Source organism: Prosopis cineraria, unplaced genomic scaffold, assembly GCF_029017545.1.
Source record: "Prosopis cineraria cultivar Desert tree isolate PC_DT_omini unplaced genomic scaffold, ASM2901754v1 PC8, whole genome shotgun sequence".
In the NCBI taxonomy this organism is placed as follows: domain Eukaryota; kingdom Viridiplantae; phylum Streptophyta; class Magnoliopsida; order Fabales; family Fabaceae; genus Prosopis; species Prosopis cineraria.
In genome coordinates this window covers 27,289,027-27,306,613 of record NW_026555339.1, presented here as the reverse complement: position 1 = coordinate 27,306,613, position 17,587 = coordinate 27,289,027, and the positions used below count along the sequence as shown (strand labels likewise).

Here is a 17,587-nt window from a genome sequence, read left to right as displayed (position 1 = left end):
GCACTTGAAAGAGTACAAGGTGCTGGACTGACCCGCTATGAGAAAGCTGCATGATACAACTCATAAGCTTATCTCATATGTAATTATATCACTAAGCCTTTTGACTTGAGATCATCATGGATTCCTACATGATGATCACTAAACTTTGACTTAGTCAAAAGTCACCTTTGAATGGGTGATCATAAAGGCTATGATTGAGTTTAGTGATGTTCATACAGAGGAATATGAGTGGTCAAGATGAAATTTATCCCTCAAATTAAGTGATAGATATTATTAGGTCCCTCGATGAGTAAGATTCAGAAAATGTATGGCCATATTATAATGGAAATGGTTTTTTCATTACTACAGTCAATCTACTCAAAGATCGAGAAAGTAACTGTCAGGTAAAGGAGAATGATAATTTCATGTCTCACACTTGACCAAAATATCGTGTGACAAAAGGGATGTAATACGGTTGCATAATAGGTTACATTGGATCATCGATCCTTATATGAATTGGGTAGTTGCAATGTCTTGTTAGAGGCCACTTGTGACTTGTGAGCTAATAGTATAATCAACCTATTGCCAATTTCATATGGGCCTACAAGGTTGCACACAAGAACAGCCTAACTCGAGTTATAATTTCTAAGTTCATTGAATCTGAAATATGTCTAGATTCAATGAATATAAATATAGGGTGAATGAATTGTATATATATATTTGAATATTTATTTGATAAATATTTATATATATATATTTATATGAAATATAAAATTTGAAATATAATTTTATATATATATATATATATATTTAAATATATATATGTATATGTATGTGTGTGTGTGTTTGATATATATATATATATATACGTATATGTATATGTATATGTATATGTATATGTATATGATATATAAAATTAAATATATATATAATATAATATTTATATATATATTTTTTCAAAATATATATATATATGTATATATATTCGTATATAATATAATATCATATGTATATGTGATATATATTATATTATGTTATGTTATGTTATTTTATGTTAGTTTTAAATTTAATTTTATATGATAAATTAAATTTAATAACTAACATGATATGAGAGAATATCATGTCAGTTTTATAATTTGAATTTATAAGCTAAATTTAAATTAGATATAATATCATGGATTAATTTTATGAGATAAATTTAATTAAATTTTCGTGGGCTTTTAAGTAAAAGACAAAAACCCTGATCCATATATTTTATATAGATAAGGACGTCCTTTATGAAGTAGGACAAAGTTAGAAAAGTTTTGATGGTAAAAATACTTTGAGAGCTATGAAACACTTTATAGAAAAGAAAACTAACATTCAAAGAAGAACGAACACTGGGAGGACTAGCACGCTGTTTGAGTTAGAGAGTTGTTCGTGTAGATACCGGTAGAGGAAGTAGATTTACATTGTCAGCTCCTGAGATCTAAACTCTTGAAGAGAACGTGTGCCAAGTTCAAAGAATTAAAAGATAACTCTTCTATCCAACTTAACTTAAATGAGTTTGTTTGGTTCATATTAGGATAGGGACTTTAAAATTTTAATCTTTCGCTACGCCTTCCTATCCAACAAACATCACATCATATTGATATTAAGGAGTCCTAAATGCTATTGTAGAATGCATACAAAAGTTTGTGATATTTTTAGTGACTTGATTGTAAAACTTATATTGCATCTTGTTGAGCGTATCACAATAGTGAATATGTGAATAGGCCTAGATGCTATTCAAGCAAGTATGTAATATGATGTGTTGTTTTGTTCTAATATGGTATATGTGTGAAACTTAACTAATGGCAAGGCTTGGCCCCCTTTGTGTAAGTCAAGTATATTTGTGAGCCCTAACTATATGATAAGCCTTAGCCCCATATACGTAAGTCAAAAGTGTAAAAGTGAAACAAGAATGATTGTGTATATATGGTGGCATGTGTGATGCCTCATGTAAGCCTAAAAGTGTTAAAAGTGGCATTGAGAGGCCAAATTTTGCATGTGAAGTTTTTTATATGATATAATGTGCTAATTAGGTGAATTTAGTCCCATTGGACTTGATTCAAGGCCTAAAGTGGTGTAGTGAAACAAAGTGTTAGATTTGAATACTTAGGGTACTTGTTTTTGAAAAGAAGGGTGACTTTTGCACTCGAGTGTCTAAATTAAGATCGGACTATTGGATCATGTCCAGACATATCTCACTGGTTACCTTGTCTTATAAGCTTTGTGTGAACACTTAAATCACTAATCAAACATCAAATGTAAAAATGGCACACGATAGAAGTTCATATCAAATTGCTGATATGACAATAAATTCTAATACATGTACCACAGGGCATGTGGTACATGCATGGCACATTTTGAAGAAAACTATTTGCTTTGATTTCTTTTATGGGTATGGTCTCTATGCTTCTGTAAGCCCTTTTTATTAAACTTTAAACGCATGTTAAATGTGTTTTCAAAATGAAGTCGGGATTCTGCATTTTTAAAACAAATTAAGGGCTTATATTATAATTGTGTTGTGACATGTGGTTAGAGTAAATAAATTCTAAGGTGATTTATGGGACTTTACACATTCTATTTTTTGAAATGTTGATCATGTCTGGTTTAAGCGCATAGTGCATCTACCATGGCTAAAGGTACAAAGGCCCACATTCTTAGCCCTCTATTTAGGCCGGTTGGCCTAATACCCATCCTAGCCCTATCCAACATTCTAATAAGTCTGTTAGTGAACTGGAAACATAATTAGCTCAATTAATACTCTAATTTACTATTTTACCCTCCATTAGTTTATCAATTCTAGATTAAATTTTTGGAATGTTACAATTTTCCCATTCTTTTTGGAATTTTGCCTTCAAAATTCTTTAAACCAATGTAAACACATACCTAAAGGAATAAATGGTCATGCTGTTATTTCATTTTCTCCTTGGTCTCTTAGGTAGCGTCATTAGGAGTTATTCGCTTCCAAAAATCTTAACTAGTCAAATAGTCTTGTTCCTTAGTTGTTTGTCCTTACCATTAACAATCTGTTCTGGCTCAATCTTATAGGTCAAATTTTCCTTAAGCTCTACATCTTTTGGTTTAATAATATAAGACAAATTTCATTGATACTTCTTGAGATGGGATACGTAGAACACATTGTGAATCCCAAAAAAATGAAGTGGCAAGGCAATCCAATAGGCGATTAGCCTAAACCTCTTCAGGATCTCAAATAGACCAATAAACTTGGGAGTCAATTTCTTTGTTGTAATTGACTTCTCAATTCTAGTCATTGGTGTGGCGCTAAAAAACAAATGGCCACCCACCATAAACTTTAATGATCTCCTTTGCTTATTTGCATAGTTCTTCTATCTGCTTGTAATGAATGGTAGGACAATACCTCCCTTTAAACAATTTTTTTAAGGAGTAATGCTACCCTTCTGTTAAATATCCATTAATTTGGCCATTAATTGATTCAAAAAATTATAGAGAATGTCCTAGAAAATTATTAAAAAGGACCCAAAAAGTATAGAAAAAGCTTTTATAATAATATTAATACTAATTAAGTTCCTTAAATTACAAATACATTCCAATAGACTAATTTTATTTCTTACCCATATAAAAGACCAAAAATATCATTTTAACTAATCATTTTGATCAGCTACTAGATGATCATCATATCATTATTGCTAGTAACAGCACGGATAAATAGTGAAAAATATTAATTTTTTAAATAAAATCATATTAAAATATTAATATTTTAATATTTAATAATTTAAATATTATTGTTTACAAGTCTTCACACACAATTTACAAGTCAGCTTTTAAGATAAATAATTTTTTTTAAGGAGTACTTGCTAATTTTGGAAAAAGACTTATAATTTATCATGCTATTTTAATTTACAAATTATGTATAAATTTTAGAAAAAATTAGTTGAATTGTTAAAAAAATAAATTATAAATTTTTGAATGAATATTTTTAAAAAAGTAACATTTAAATTATTAAATATTAAATTAAAATATTTACATATTTTTAATGATAATTTTTCTAAAATAAATGTAATATTCTTTAATTACTTACCCATATTTCCAGCATTAATGATTTGATAATCATCCAGTAGTCAGTCAAAATAATTGGTAAAAATATGTTTATTTTTATATTTTATATGAATAAGAAATAACATTAGTTTGTTAAAATTTATTTATAATTTAACGAACTTAATTAGTAATAATTTTCTTATAAGATCCTTTTATGTAATTTGTTGAGTCACTTTCTACAATTTTCTAAGTCATTATTTATAATTTTTGGATCAACTAATAGTCAAATAAATGTTGGCAAAAAAAAAAATTTGTCAAGTTAATAGATATTTAAAGGAGGGGCAACATTACTCTTTTAAAAAACAAAAAGTGTAATTTTTGCTTGCTACTTGAAAAATGGTGGGAACGGATATATCAACCATATACACACGTTGCCCTCCTTATGCTTCACGCGGAAAGGTTATATGATGATGGTCAGAGCCGTTTTCTTAGTGCATGTCATTATGAGTGTGTCCTCACTTCTCTCTCCGTCTCTGTGGGTGACATTTGCTGTGAGCACACACAAACTGTACGTAACTCTTTCCACAAAGAGATTCAACAAGTACAAGCATATGAGGTATGTTTCCTCCATAAACTTAAGAGACCATGAAGGAAATTGGTTGGGAGGTTTTAGTAGAAATATTGGCTGTTGCAATGCTGAAGTGGCTGAATTTTTGGGAGTTTTTACTGGTTTTACCCTGTTAAGCCACATCACTGGTTCCAATTTAGTAGTGGAATCTGACTCTAGCCATGTGGTAAGTGTGTTGGAGAAATATTTGTTTAGTTCCTGTCTGGCTTTTGGCCCCATTATCATAAACATGTTGGGATAGGTAGATTAATGGCCTACGGGAATATATAAGGGAATAGGTTTGAAAAAGAGAGCTTTAAATTTCTAGAATTAAATTACAATTATCGAACATGACTAATATGTATTTTTTGAAGGACAATGATGTCAATAAACCAAAAAATAAATTAATAAATCAGCATTGCAAAAGCATCATTCTGCTACATGCAAAACTACACTCCATAAATGAACCAATTTCATAATATAGCACTGTGTAGGAGGATTAAAAAGGAACCAAGATCACTCTTCATGCCACTACCGTATATAACAGATCAAGATAACGAGGGTTGCCAAAGCTTGTTATAAAAAATACCAAATAATTTTCATACAACTCATGACATGAGAGTAATTTAGCCAATGTTGAGCATAAAAAAGGACATGTATCGATGACGTTAGGGCTGACCGATTATAATTAGGCATATCAATATGGATCTCTCGTAATTATTACTCGTTATTCCTTTGTCTTGCATGTAAGATTTCATAAGACTAATTGCAATAGCTTAGTATATTCACGTATTGCTTCTCAAATCTCTCTCATTTTCAAATGGTATTAGAGCCACCAATTTGATTTTTTTTTTAATTAGTTATGCTTCATTCCAACCCCTCTTCCTTCTTTGCTCGAACCCTAACAGCATTGGGGTGATTTTTCTCCTTTGCTTTTGTCTCCCCTATCATTTTATTATAAATCTGAACTGTTTAAATTAAATCTGCATTTTCAAAAATCATCAAATCTAAGTTATTAAATTCAATTTAACGATCTAAATCTGTAGTGGTCTCTCCTTTGCTCTCATTTGCAAAGGAAAAAATCTAACTCCCACGGCATTATCCTTAAATTTGTCATTGTTAGAGCCTTCAAGTATGATAAGTGCCCAACCACCATGCTTAATGATTGTCAGTCGACCAACCCTAGAAGTCCAACAGCTGTCCATTGTTCGATATGATGCCACATGCCACTCAAAGTTTTCAATATAGTTTCTCTATTTTTTTTTCAATGAAAAGTTTTCAACATAGTTTCATCTTGCTTGTTCACACGTTTCTTGCCACTATTTGCTCTATCATGCTCGCTATGACCTCCTGTATCTGATTTCGGGGTGTACTTATCCATTTTCCACTTCATTGCATAGTAATGATATTCGTCACTATTATATATGATGTGATTACTTCTCTTGTTAGTTTGAAACAAGAAGACTTGGACGATACTACGTATGTTAGTCACATTGAGCCATTGCGCCAAGAATTTTGATCTCTAATGCTTGCCACAATTGAAGACCAGGATAAAGAGTATACATAGGACAAGATTTTCATGGTCTTAACTTTATATAACCTTAGATATGTTCTTAGTCATCTTCAAGATCGAATTTTGGGTGGTTCTCCTCTTACTACACTGGATAATGGTCTTGCTCATCTAGTACAAATGACATGGACCTAATAGGAACCTGTCCAAGAAACTCAGAAATTATGAATTGACTAACAAAGAAAGATAGCTTAAAATAAGGATCATTCAAAAGGAGATAAGTGATCTAAAACTTGAAACTTAAAGAAAACCCGTTCCAAAAAACACCAAGTATATGAACTTGGAACCCAATGGAAACCTATTTCCAAAAACTCCAACTATTTGGAGCATGGGAGACAATCAAACTCTTGCTACCAAAATGTATTCTCCAACGAATAAAAGGATACCTGTGTCAAAAATTTTTTTTATACATAAAAAAGTTTAAGTGAGTTGAATCTTGAAGGCTTACCAAAATCAAGACATGTCTCTAAGCTCAAAAATCACTTATAGAGATACTTATAGATTACTCACAAACAAAGTCCTCATATTGGCAGCAGGGATTCGATCTCGCAATCTTATGGATTATAAGCTAATTCTTTATCAGTTGGACCAACATTTGTTAGTAGGAAAAGAAAACTTGACTCTATAAAACACAGCTAGAAGAACCCTAATTGTTTCACTTAAGTCCAAAGCCCATTAATGAGTAATTGGATCTCTCTCCTATTGAAAGACAATCTTAAAATAATATACATATAATAATAAATACCTACAAAAATACAAGAAAAATAGAAAAATAATAACCAACACTCAAATGGATGTAAAATATAATTGAAATAAATGAATGAATACTAATTAATCTAGGACTCTTCACATCATGCCATGTGTCTTCATTTAAGAATCTCCCATATCACTTAAGTCTCACCCTTGCTGATACTTTTCTGTCATTGACTTGGGCCTTGTAAGACTCTTCTGGACTGTCCAAATGACGTGTTTAAACTTCTATGGGCCATTGCAACATTCATTTGGGCTCAACTATGCAAAATTATAGCCTAATTTACCTCCTCCAAGTATATGTGTGTATTGGGCCTCCAATATGGTAAATTGGGCTTCAAACACACATTATAAAATCTTAGATATGGGTTTCTTTCCTTGAGTTTTTCTCTACTTAAATGACTTGGCATTGAATATCTTGATGACATGACATGCCACCTAGGACACTGCATAGGATCTCATCAACGAGTCTCCTTTAAACAACGTGACTTCCATGCAGATCATTTTGGGTGCTTTAGTTTTGGTGTTTCTAACTGTGGCAAGGATGTAATGTTCCTAAAAAATGTCCTCAATACTTATCATGGCAAAGTGGTCATAATTGAGTCTGTGATTATAGCCTTCAACTATCTCACTCTCACTTGTCCTAATATCTCTTTCCTCGTGACAATGATAAGTAAAATCTTGAAATTTTCATGTGTCAACCACTAGGAAGCTACAATTCACATTCTTAGATACATTAAGGAGTCTCTAGGTTGATGACTGTTATATAAGGATAAGGATGATACCTAGGACGATACTCAAATCGTTGGGCATAGCGATGTAAGTTGGGTCAGATGTCCAATTAATCAACACTCTACTTTAGGATATTGTGCGTTTATTGGTGGAAACTTAATCTGGGAAGAGCAAGACGCAAAATTTTGCAAAATCTAGTGCTGAAACATAATATTATGCCATGGTGCCCTCAGCAACATGTGAGCTTATTTGATTAAAGTAGCTTCTTCAAGAATTGAAATATGGAAATGTTACAGAATGAATTTGATTTGCGATAATCAGGCTGCAATGCATTTAACTACAAACCCAATATTCCGTGAAATTACCAAACACATTGAAATAAATTATCATTTTATCTAAAAGAAGCTTCAATCAAGTTGTCATGCTACCAATTACGTTAATTCCAATTGTCAATTAGCAGATGATTTTAATTAAAGCTCTCCAAAGTCCTTGATTACAGTATATTTGTAACAAGCTGTATGATCCATACACACATGCTTAAGGGGTAAAGTTGAGAATCAAAATAGAAATGCATTTATTGTACAATATTAGCGCTAACTAGATTATATTTAGACAAACAAATCAGTATATATAGTTTGCAATTATTATCATTATTCCTTTGTCTTCTATATGCAATTATAATAAGTTAGACTCTAGCTCCCTATATTCACTCATTACTTTTCTCTTCTCTTTTTTGGTTTTTTGAAATAGAAGTACAGGCACTAATGGCTTAATGTCATAAACAGGATTTTACAGGAAACCTTAGCTCACTCACTACTTATCAGATCTCCCATTTTCATACCGAAAACAATAAGAGTTTGTAAATTAACCACATTTGAAAGAAACATCTCATTTCTTCAAAGCCTCAGCAAAGTACACGTATTCACTAAGAAGAATTTAATGTTTTCTTGAGATAACTACTTTACAGGAGAAACCCAAAAGCAAGAATCGTATCACCATTTGAAATCTTCATTAGTTTGGTGTGGGCAAGAAAACACAATTTCGACCGCGCATGACTGAATCACAGGTCGCCCCTCAAAAAGAATCAACACCACACAGACATAACAGGTACTTCACGCTGCTGTGAACCAAAATTTCATAATATAGCATAGTACAAGGATGAAAACAGAACGAGATCAGATGTTCATTCCAATACTAAATAAATCCTAACGTCGCTTTCTATCCCAGATGACGAGGATGAATGAATTTTGGCAAGTTTATTCAAAGAGGCAAGATGTTCCATACAAAATTTATAATACATGAACAGAAGCTCCAAGTGTTTAACGCTTGACCCATTGGAAACTTTTTCTTGCTTTGGCCTTTCCTGGCTTTTTCCTTTCTACCACTCGAGGATCCCTCGTCAGGAAACCAGCTGCTCAAAAATAAATTACATTAGTACACAATATTGGATCTCAAATAGTTGTATTAAAAAAATTAAAAAGAAAATGAGTCCATGTACCCTTTCAAAAAATTCTGTAAACTTCAAAGTTAAAGCACTAGATTTAGACAAAAATAAACAGGTCAAATTGAAACAGATGAGTTGATCAAAGGATCAAAATAATAGTGAAGCCACCAAAGGAAAAAAAAAAAAAAAAAGACAACAAAAACACCACAGCAAGTCACCTCTAAGATGGAAAACTATTTACCTTTGGACAAATCATTTTCCCTTCTCTCAAAGCTGGTTTACTTACATGGCCCTCCCCATTATTATTAAAAAGTAAACAATACTGGACAAATAGAACCAATTTATTCAAAATACCCTCAAGTTCATAAACTAAAAAATTTATAGAATAGAAGAATTTCTTAACTTAGCAAAATTTAACTCGTTTAATAAACATAAATAATTGTAAAACAAAGACTATATACAAAAAAAATAAATTTTAATTATAACAACTAACCAATTAAAAGAAAATCATTAGTGATATCTGATTCCAACAATAACATGCAACTTAAATATATATCTAATCAATATAAGCACTGTTACAGATATGATAAAATTTTATGATAAATTAATTTTATCATTTAAAAATACAAAAAAATAATACCAGATGAAGTTTTAAGAAACACATTTTCAATGTTTTAGCTATCTCTAAGTGGAAGGGAGAGAAATATATCCTTTATCTTTTGCACAAGATGTGTTTACTGATAGAAGGCTTCGTGGTTTTACCGCTTCTCAGTGCGGGACGCAAGTCTGGTTCCCAGCTTTGCAAAGCCCTACTGATCCCCAATTGTATTGCTCCAACTTGACCTGTCATCAACACACATTTTTAACGCACGAATGATTACATACAGCAGATGTTTAGAGAAAAGGATATAAAATGCAAGATAATTAAATTCTTTGAAAAATTACCCAATAGACATTCTGACTCCTGTTACAATTCATACATCCTCTAGTTTGTTATTGCTACTCCCAAGCACTTTATTTTAACGTCAAATTTAAAATTTCAGGCAGATAGCTTGGTAAACGGCCAAGATAGATGAAACATGGCAACATATCATTATTGATGCTCATCATATTTTTAAAAGTACAGGAAGGGAAGAATATAACATGTACAGCAAGGGAAAAAATGCCATATCTTCTCTTCTCTCGCAACCACAAGGGATGGTGCCTAGGAAAATAGTGGTAAGGCCGTAGGAAACACCCCCCCCCCCAAAAAAAGAAAAAAAAAAGGTCAAACTATGATCATAGAAGATTGTGCGAAGGCCAATGTCAGCATGTCTGAAAAAGTGCCAGCTTAGCTGCGCCATGGAAGAGACAAAAGCTTCCCCCCCCCCCCCTTTTAATACACAATGTCAGTCCAGAACATCCAAACAATTGACTCCACCAAAAAATAGGCGCAGGACATTGTAATAAAAGATGAGTAGCTGCTTTGAGTACCAAGACAGACGTGTAATATATAACTATCAGGTCAAGGGCTTCCACAGGCTTGTGAGCATGGAACACATAATTAGTATTAATCCTACTGAGTATCATTGTCTAAATTAACTATTGTTACCTAGGAAAAGGCAATGATCTGTTTTTAAGAAACAATAGTTTTCTATAAATCATCTCCGTTTGAAGAAACATTTGTAATTTTTCAAAACCTCAAAAATATAAATATAATTCAATGAGAAGATTTTTCTTTTAATTTTTTGGAAGAAAACTAACAAGAAGAATGATTTATCAATCATAAACTTTTCAATTTTCATCATTTGGAATCTTCCATTAATAGTGGGGAAAGTTCATTCTTGATAAATCCCTGCCTTACCACTAAATGAGTTAAAACATTTCAACCACTTAGTCAACAGAGACAGGGACAACAGATCCTCCTACGTCACCCCCATCTATTTTCCAAATTTGTAAATATCAAGCACCAAGCAGATATGCCTAAACTCTCATACCCAAAGTGCCTAATATAATCTATCCCTTATGAACAAGTACACTGAAGGTATAATTCACTCATGATTTTTTACAATTATGACAAAACTCTAAACAATACTTTTGCATCTGACTTAAGAATACACCAAATTTTGGAAAACACCCGCAGTGAAACCATAAAGGCTTCAATGAAATGTTACCAGAAGTGTCCCCTTGTACATAAGAGCTGAAGAAAAATGATTTTCAGCAATGACTTGTAAATTTATAATATGACCTCTATTCTCAAGCTGCAATCCCTTAACCAAATTTCCAACTACCTGCAGCCACTCCATAAAACAATTTAGAATTTTCATTCACACCTTTGGCCCACTTGTTGATTTCTTCCTCCAAATTATGCCTTCTCTCAGTATCGCACCTAATTGATACTACAATCATACTTTCCCTCTTCAGTAGAGATCACTAGTTCTACCTCAAACTTATCTAGGAATCAAATATCTATAAATAATTAATCTCACAACAGATCCAAATTTCCAGAAAACTCGCTATTTGAAACCTCAAGCAAGTCTTGATGAACATTCAGCATCTTCACAAGCTCAAAAACTTCCCAACCCTCTACAGCAGTTTTTGCCCACATTTTTGTTCACAAAAGTTTAAAAAGAATGAATCTAGCTACATCTTGCAAAAAGAATATGTCCCCACATCACAGTCAAAAGTAACTTGACAATAAAAAACTACAACCAGCCAAACAAACCCTTGATGCGAAAAAGTGTGATTGTAGTTTAAGAAAAAAAGGGCAATAATAGTTTAGTACTAAAAAATGAGAATTAATTATTATATTAGTTTTATGCCCATGCTACAAGGCTAATTAAGCATATCATATCTCAGAGTACTCATCTGCTTTCAAGTTTTGAACTTTGGAAGAACCTTGTAAACCAATATAAATTACATGTGTTTGTGTGAACAAGTATCTGTCATTAAAAACATATTTGCAAATGCAAAGATACTATTTCTAAGCGTCACACACACACACGTCTTACCAATATACTGAAATAAGCTTTATGATTTAGTTAACACAGGAAACCAGATATTCAGTTAAGACCATTCACAGGATCATAGAATGGCAGTTAAGAATAGCTAATTATTTGCAAAGACTCTTTAAGGGAGGAAATGTTCTGCTTTGTCAAGTTTTCCAAATTTGTTCCAGCTTAACTTTTTGTACGACTCTCAACCAGGTGTTTTTGGTCTTCTCAAGGGGAATTTTCCTTCGAAAAAAGCATTTTCCCAGAAGTCCCTCTGATGGAGAAATTCATGAACTAGTGGTTATTTTAGAGCCTATATACCTTTGTTCACACTTAGATAGTACAGTTTGGACGGTTAAACAATGGATTCATCAAATGTTTTCTCTTCTAAATCCTTTTTTAATTCCTAATTTCTTCTCCCAAAAGGCCATCAGTTCCTTTTTGAGATTTTTATTTGGAAATCAAAAACTCTTCTCAAAGTGAAATGTTAAGTTTGGACAGTCGTACTCAACAGAATACTACTACTGGGACTCTGCAGATTCAAACACCACACGGGGCACCTTCTCCTAACATCTGATTTATGTGTAGGGGCAACTCAGAAACAATTAGACACTTCTTCTTACATTGCAGCATGCCTACTTCTCTTTGACATAAGTTGTTTGATATTGTTACCAGATCTGGCAGAGAAAAGCTAAGAAGCACCGATACGGGTATGAGTATCGGGTACGATACATGTACACGGCTATTTTTTAAAATTTTAGGATACGGGTACGGCTATATAAATAATTAAATATTAAATATTGGGATGTCTAAAAATATAATTTAAAATAAATCAATGTTTAACTCAGCAATATAATTCATCTAAATAAAAAAAAATTAAATCAATAATTTAGTATTAAATTAGAAAACCTGATCAGGTTGCTCAGCCTCTCTCTCTCTTGGTTCAGCAGTAAAATTGAGTAATAAATATTCATTAACCAGTAATGTAATAATATCAATAAATATCCAAGATTGAAGGCTCGGCGCAGAAGAGTAAAAGAAGTGAAGAGCAGAAGAGTCGCTCAGGCACCCATACGTGAAGACTGAAGAACTAAAGATAAATTACCAAGATTAAAAGCTGAAGACGGAAGAACGACGACTGTCGAAGGCGCTGAGGTAGAGTTCAGACGGTGAGGCAGCGTGCGAAGTGAGAAGTGAAAACGCAGAGTTGAAGAACGATAATGGTCGATGAGGCAGCAAGTGACAGAGCGACAAATGCGAGAAAGGGGTCGAATGGAGCTGAGAATCTTAGGGCATCGGGTTTCTGGAGTTGGGACTGAGTAAAAAAAAGTGAAAAACGCAAAGTTTCGCGTTCGCCCGTGTCCGACCCACATCTGCCATGTCAACCCGTCTCGACCCGCATTCGCCGAAAAGTGGGAAAAGGCACACGGCGTTTCCGCGTCTTGAACGCGTGTCCGTGTCGGATACGTATTCGACACGGACACGCCGGCCATTTTCACGTATCGATGCTTCTGAGGAGAAAAGATTTATCAAATTCGGGCAGAAAAATTTGGATCAACTATTTTATCAATCAAATTTGGGCAGAAAAAAGATGATAAAGTTTAGTTTTTGCTGTGATTTATTGTGTTTAATTTGAAAGAAATGCTAGAATTTTTAAAGGTGTCTCAACTACTATCAATGATTAATGGGGAAATGGTTCATCTCTCATTTTCTTTTGGTGTTTTATTCATTTGTTTTGGAGGGACCTGTGCTCAACTGTTATTTGCTTAAGCTCACTTTTTATTTCGTTATTTTTCTTCTTTGCCCTATTTTTTTTTTTTTTTTGGTCTGTTTTCTCTCATATGAGATTGTCCCGCTCAGTAGTTTTCTAAATAAATTCCTTTTCTTGTCCAAATATTGAATAACGAATAAATAAATAGGAGATGCAAGATATCGTAAAAGAATCATTGGCAATTTAAATGCAAAGACAGAAGATGTAATTATAAGTCATTAACCTTACCTGAAACACCACCTCCTTTCACTGTACAATTGACATCCCAAAGCCCCAATGTCTTTGTCTCAGAGAAAGGTCGTAATAGAGTAGCCCGATGTTCAAGCATTGGAAAGTAGACATCAAATTCTTTATCATTAACTACAAATTTACCATCACCGGGTTGAACCCAAACACGAGCTATGCTGCACTTCCTTCTTCCAGTTCCATAGGCACGTCCTTTCTCATCTACTTTTCTCACTCTTGCTTTTGCAGCTTCCTCCTGTTTCTGACGTTCAATTTCAGCTCTAGTAGATTTTTTAATACTCTTTTCATAGCGCATGTCTTCTATTACTCTAAGGGGTGGCAAGCCATCAACCTCTTCAAAGTCCTTCAATGCCATCAAACTGTCAATCATTTCATCCGTAATTCCAGAAACAGCAATAAGATCACCAAAAGCACGATCGGGTCCTGTAAAAGCGTTAGAATAATAATATATAAACTTCAGATTTTCTTTCAACATTAGACTTTCCATGACCTATAACTAAATAAACAGAACGCGCCTTTTACTACAATGTGCGTGCATAATGAAAGTAACATATTTGTACCATATACATAACCAAAAATGTAGCTTCAGTAAGCAAATTGTATTAAAAAAAGATTAAAAAACGGAAAAGGGTGAATGAGCAGAAAATGTTTTGATCCAAATGCTTCCTGCCAAACCTAGATACATAAAATATAAGACAATGGACAATAATCTAGAGCTTTTGATTTTCTTCTTATTCCATTGTTGTGATATTATCATTAAAAAGAAATGAGACAGAACAATCCTAACATTAAATTTTTAGATTATCCAGCAAATGAATATAATTTTTTCCCCAGGTACAGCCCCTTTTGAAAATGTATCCAATATGTGATCCATGACCCACATCATATCTAAAGTTCGATCATTTTCACCAATGCAAATATGCAATTCTTAGTTATAAAAGACATCCAGATGGAAACCTTGCTGAATACATTAAGAAAAGCTGTGATAATAAGAAATACAAGCAAATCACTGATTAAGCCTTCAACCTCAGTGGGACAGTTAAAGACGCAAACCAGTAGTCACAGCCTAAGATCACACTCACTGCAAACAGAACAAAGAAAAATGGAAAACACAAAGAAACCACACAGGTCTCTCCCTATGCAGTATTCGAGAGGCTAGCACTCTCCACACACTTTTTCCTTACCTCCTGCACACTCCCACACAACCACTATATGTCAGAATTTGTTACACTGTTCCCCCCCCTTTTTTCCTCCTACTAAAATGTTGGGCTAATGTCTTAGGCCCAATATTTCTCCCAAACCCATCACATCCCCACTCACATTGCACTGCATATATGTCATATTCTCAATGAAGTTCCACCTCATCAATATTCCTTGAACTAATCTCAATGTACGTGTTGTCTACCACAACATCCTCATCTCAGTTTAATTCACCAGTTTAGCATAAGCAATTTTGTGCATTATCATTTTACTGCTGAACTCAGTCTTCATTCCATTCATCATCAACGGATTTGGATGTAATTATTAACGACAAAGATGCCAGCGTTCAGTTCAACCACTAACTATCAGCAAACCTATGTTAAGCAATGGCAATTGTAAACACATATCCAGTCCTTAAAATTTTGACATCGCCGTTCTGTAATGTTTACAGCTGTCATTAGGTTCTTCTACAACAACACAGCAAGAAGCGTGGAAGCCAAAAACAAAAAAGAAATATGATTGAAACACATGAATAAAACAAAGCAGTCTTTCCAGTTATACAAAAAAAAAAAAAAAGGTAGAGACCTCCCAAACAGCACTGGCTCAAACAGCTCAAGGGGAAACACCAGGAGTTATCTAAAGGACATGCCACTTCAATTCTGTAAACCATTCAGAAGGATTGGTTCAAGACTGGTTTATAATATGAAAAATAACTCGTCAGTTCAGCAGTGCTCACGCCTAAAATTACAAAATAAGTTTCCACAAGAGATCGCAACAATCTTAGAGTTCACCAAATAAGGAATGAATATACAAAATAAATGTTACTCATAGTCTCATAGCTTAGCCATTTTTTTGCTTAAAAAATGAAGCGTTAACATTTGAAAATGACAATGTATACTTACGATCACCAAAACACGAATCATCACCCTCTAAAATAGCTGATAAAAATGACATACTGCATTCCTAGTTGAGCAGTACTGCCAATACGAATCTTGCTATCATGCGCAGAAAAAGGTTTCAAATTTACCTTTTAAAACGGCAGTCAACTGTTTCTCTTCCTTCTCAAGCTTCTCAGGATCCTCAATTCTCTGACTCTCCACAAGACTACTATCAGGCCTGAATTCACCCACATTGCTTCCAAAATCTTGGTAATTAAACACATCATCTTTCCCTTCCTCACGCAGGATCCATGGTTTCAGGTGCTCTGTTGCATGCCATGGCTGGTTACCAAAATCACCACCCTTCTCATCAGTTTTCTTGTCAGGCCGTTTAAATATAGCATCCTCATCTTCATTATCAAGTCCCTCCTCTTCTAACCACCACTGGTCCTTGCTGGCTGGGGCCTTGGCGCCATCATCTCCCTCATTAAATCCACCAAATCTTCCGTTATCTCCAGCGAACATAGCGTCAAACTTATCCTCAATCCCCCGGAAATCTTTCCAGACACCGGTAGGGTCCTTGCCATTGTTGTCATTGTTCCCATTGGTGGAGAAGTATTTGGAGAAAGCGCGAAAATTTGGGGTGTTCGTAGAATAGGTGAAATGAGGTTGGGGATGTGTGATAGATTTTGAAGTGATCAACACAAAGCGTCGGAAATGTGAGGGTTTGGGTATAAGGCGAGAAAGCATGGTTATGAAAAGGATATAAAATCGAACTTTCCCAACGACACAGAACAGGCTATGGAAATTTGACTAACTGAAAGTATCATAACTTAGATTCCACCAACGCTGAAATAGCCATTAAAATTGCTAGATAATTGACGACTACGACGACGACCGGAGGAGTGAAGAGTCAGAAGACGGCGTCGAAGGAGCGACGATGAGTTTGACCAGTGAAGAAGCATAGGGTCGGTGTAAGGGGAAATGGCTTTAAGCCTTCAACTAGCAATGAGCTATCCCCTGCACCGCCGCTCCGCACGCTCGTGCTAGGTTTATTTTTATTTAAAAAAGAAAATTCCAAGTTAGACCAAATTTAAGGAAAGCAAATTTCAACTGTTTTTTTTATATATTTAATTTAATATGTCACCAGCTTCTAATGAATGTGATGAAAAAAATCAAATTTTAGGAAAAATTACATCCTACATAAAAAAATTAAATATAGCTAAGTCCCACCAAAGAGGACAAATATTTTGAAGTTCCTTGGTCCTAAGGTGTAAACTATTTTGCAACTAAAATGACCTACAAATATTTTGAAGTTCCTTGGTTCTAAGGTGTAAACTATTTTGCAATTAAAATGACCTATTTGCCCTGACTGAAAAGAAAGTAGAAAATGA

The 17,587-nt window shown here is 33.7% G+C and overlaps 1 protein-coding gene across 1 annotated transcript; it reads right to left on the bottom strand.

The window, feature by feature from the left end:
* Positions 1-8,783: 8,783 nt before the first annotated feature.
* On the bottom strand, positions 8,784-17,229 carry LOC129318523 (30S ribosomal protein S9, mitochondrial). The gene is made up of 4 exons (XM_054963345.1): positions 16,343-17,229; positions 14,098-14,538; positions 9,889-9,969; positions 8,784-9,093 (listed from the first exon to the last, which is right to left on the bottom strand). Exons 1-4 carry the CDS (start codon positions 16,941-16,943, stop codon positions 9,002-9,004), a joined length of 1,215 nt encoding a protein of 404 aa, XP_054819320.1. The 5' UTR covers positions 16,944-17,229; the 3' UTR covers positions 8,784-9,001.
* Positions 17,230-17,587: the final 358 nt, after the last annotated feature.

Excerpts from the sequence above, each read along its gene's own strand:
- LOC129318523 (XM_054963345.1), bottom strand. The coding sequence starts at position 16,943 with ATGCTTTCTCGCCTTATACCCAAACCCTCACATTTCCGACGCTTTGTG. Across the intron at positions 9,970-14,097 it reads GAAAGGAGGTGGTGTTTCAG|GTCAAGTTGGAGCAATACAA; the intron begins GTAAGGTTAATG and ends TGTTGATGACAG. Across the intron at positions 9,094-9,888 it reads GCGTCCCGCACTGAGAAGCG|CTGGTTTCCTGACGAGGGAT; the intron begins GTAAAACCACGA and ends ATTTTTGAGCAG.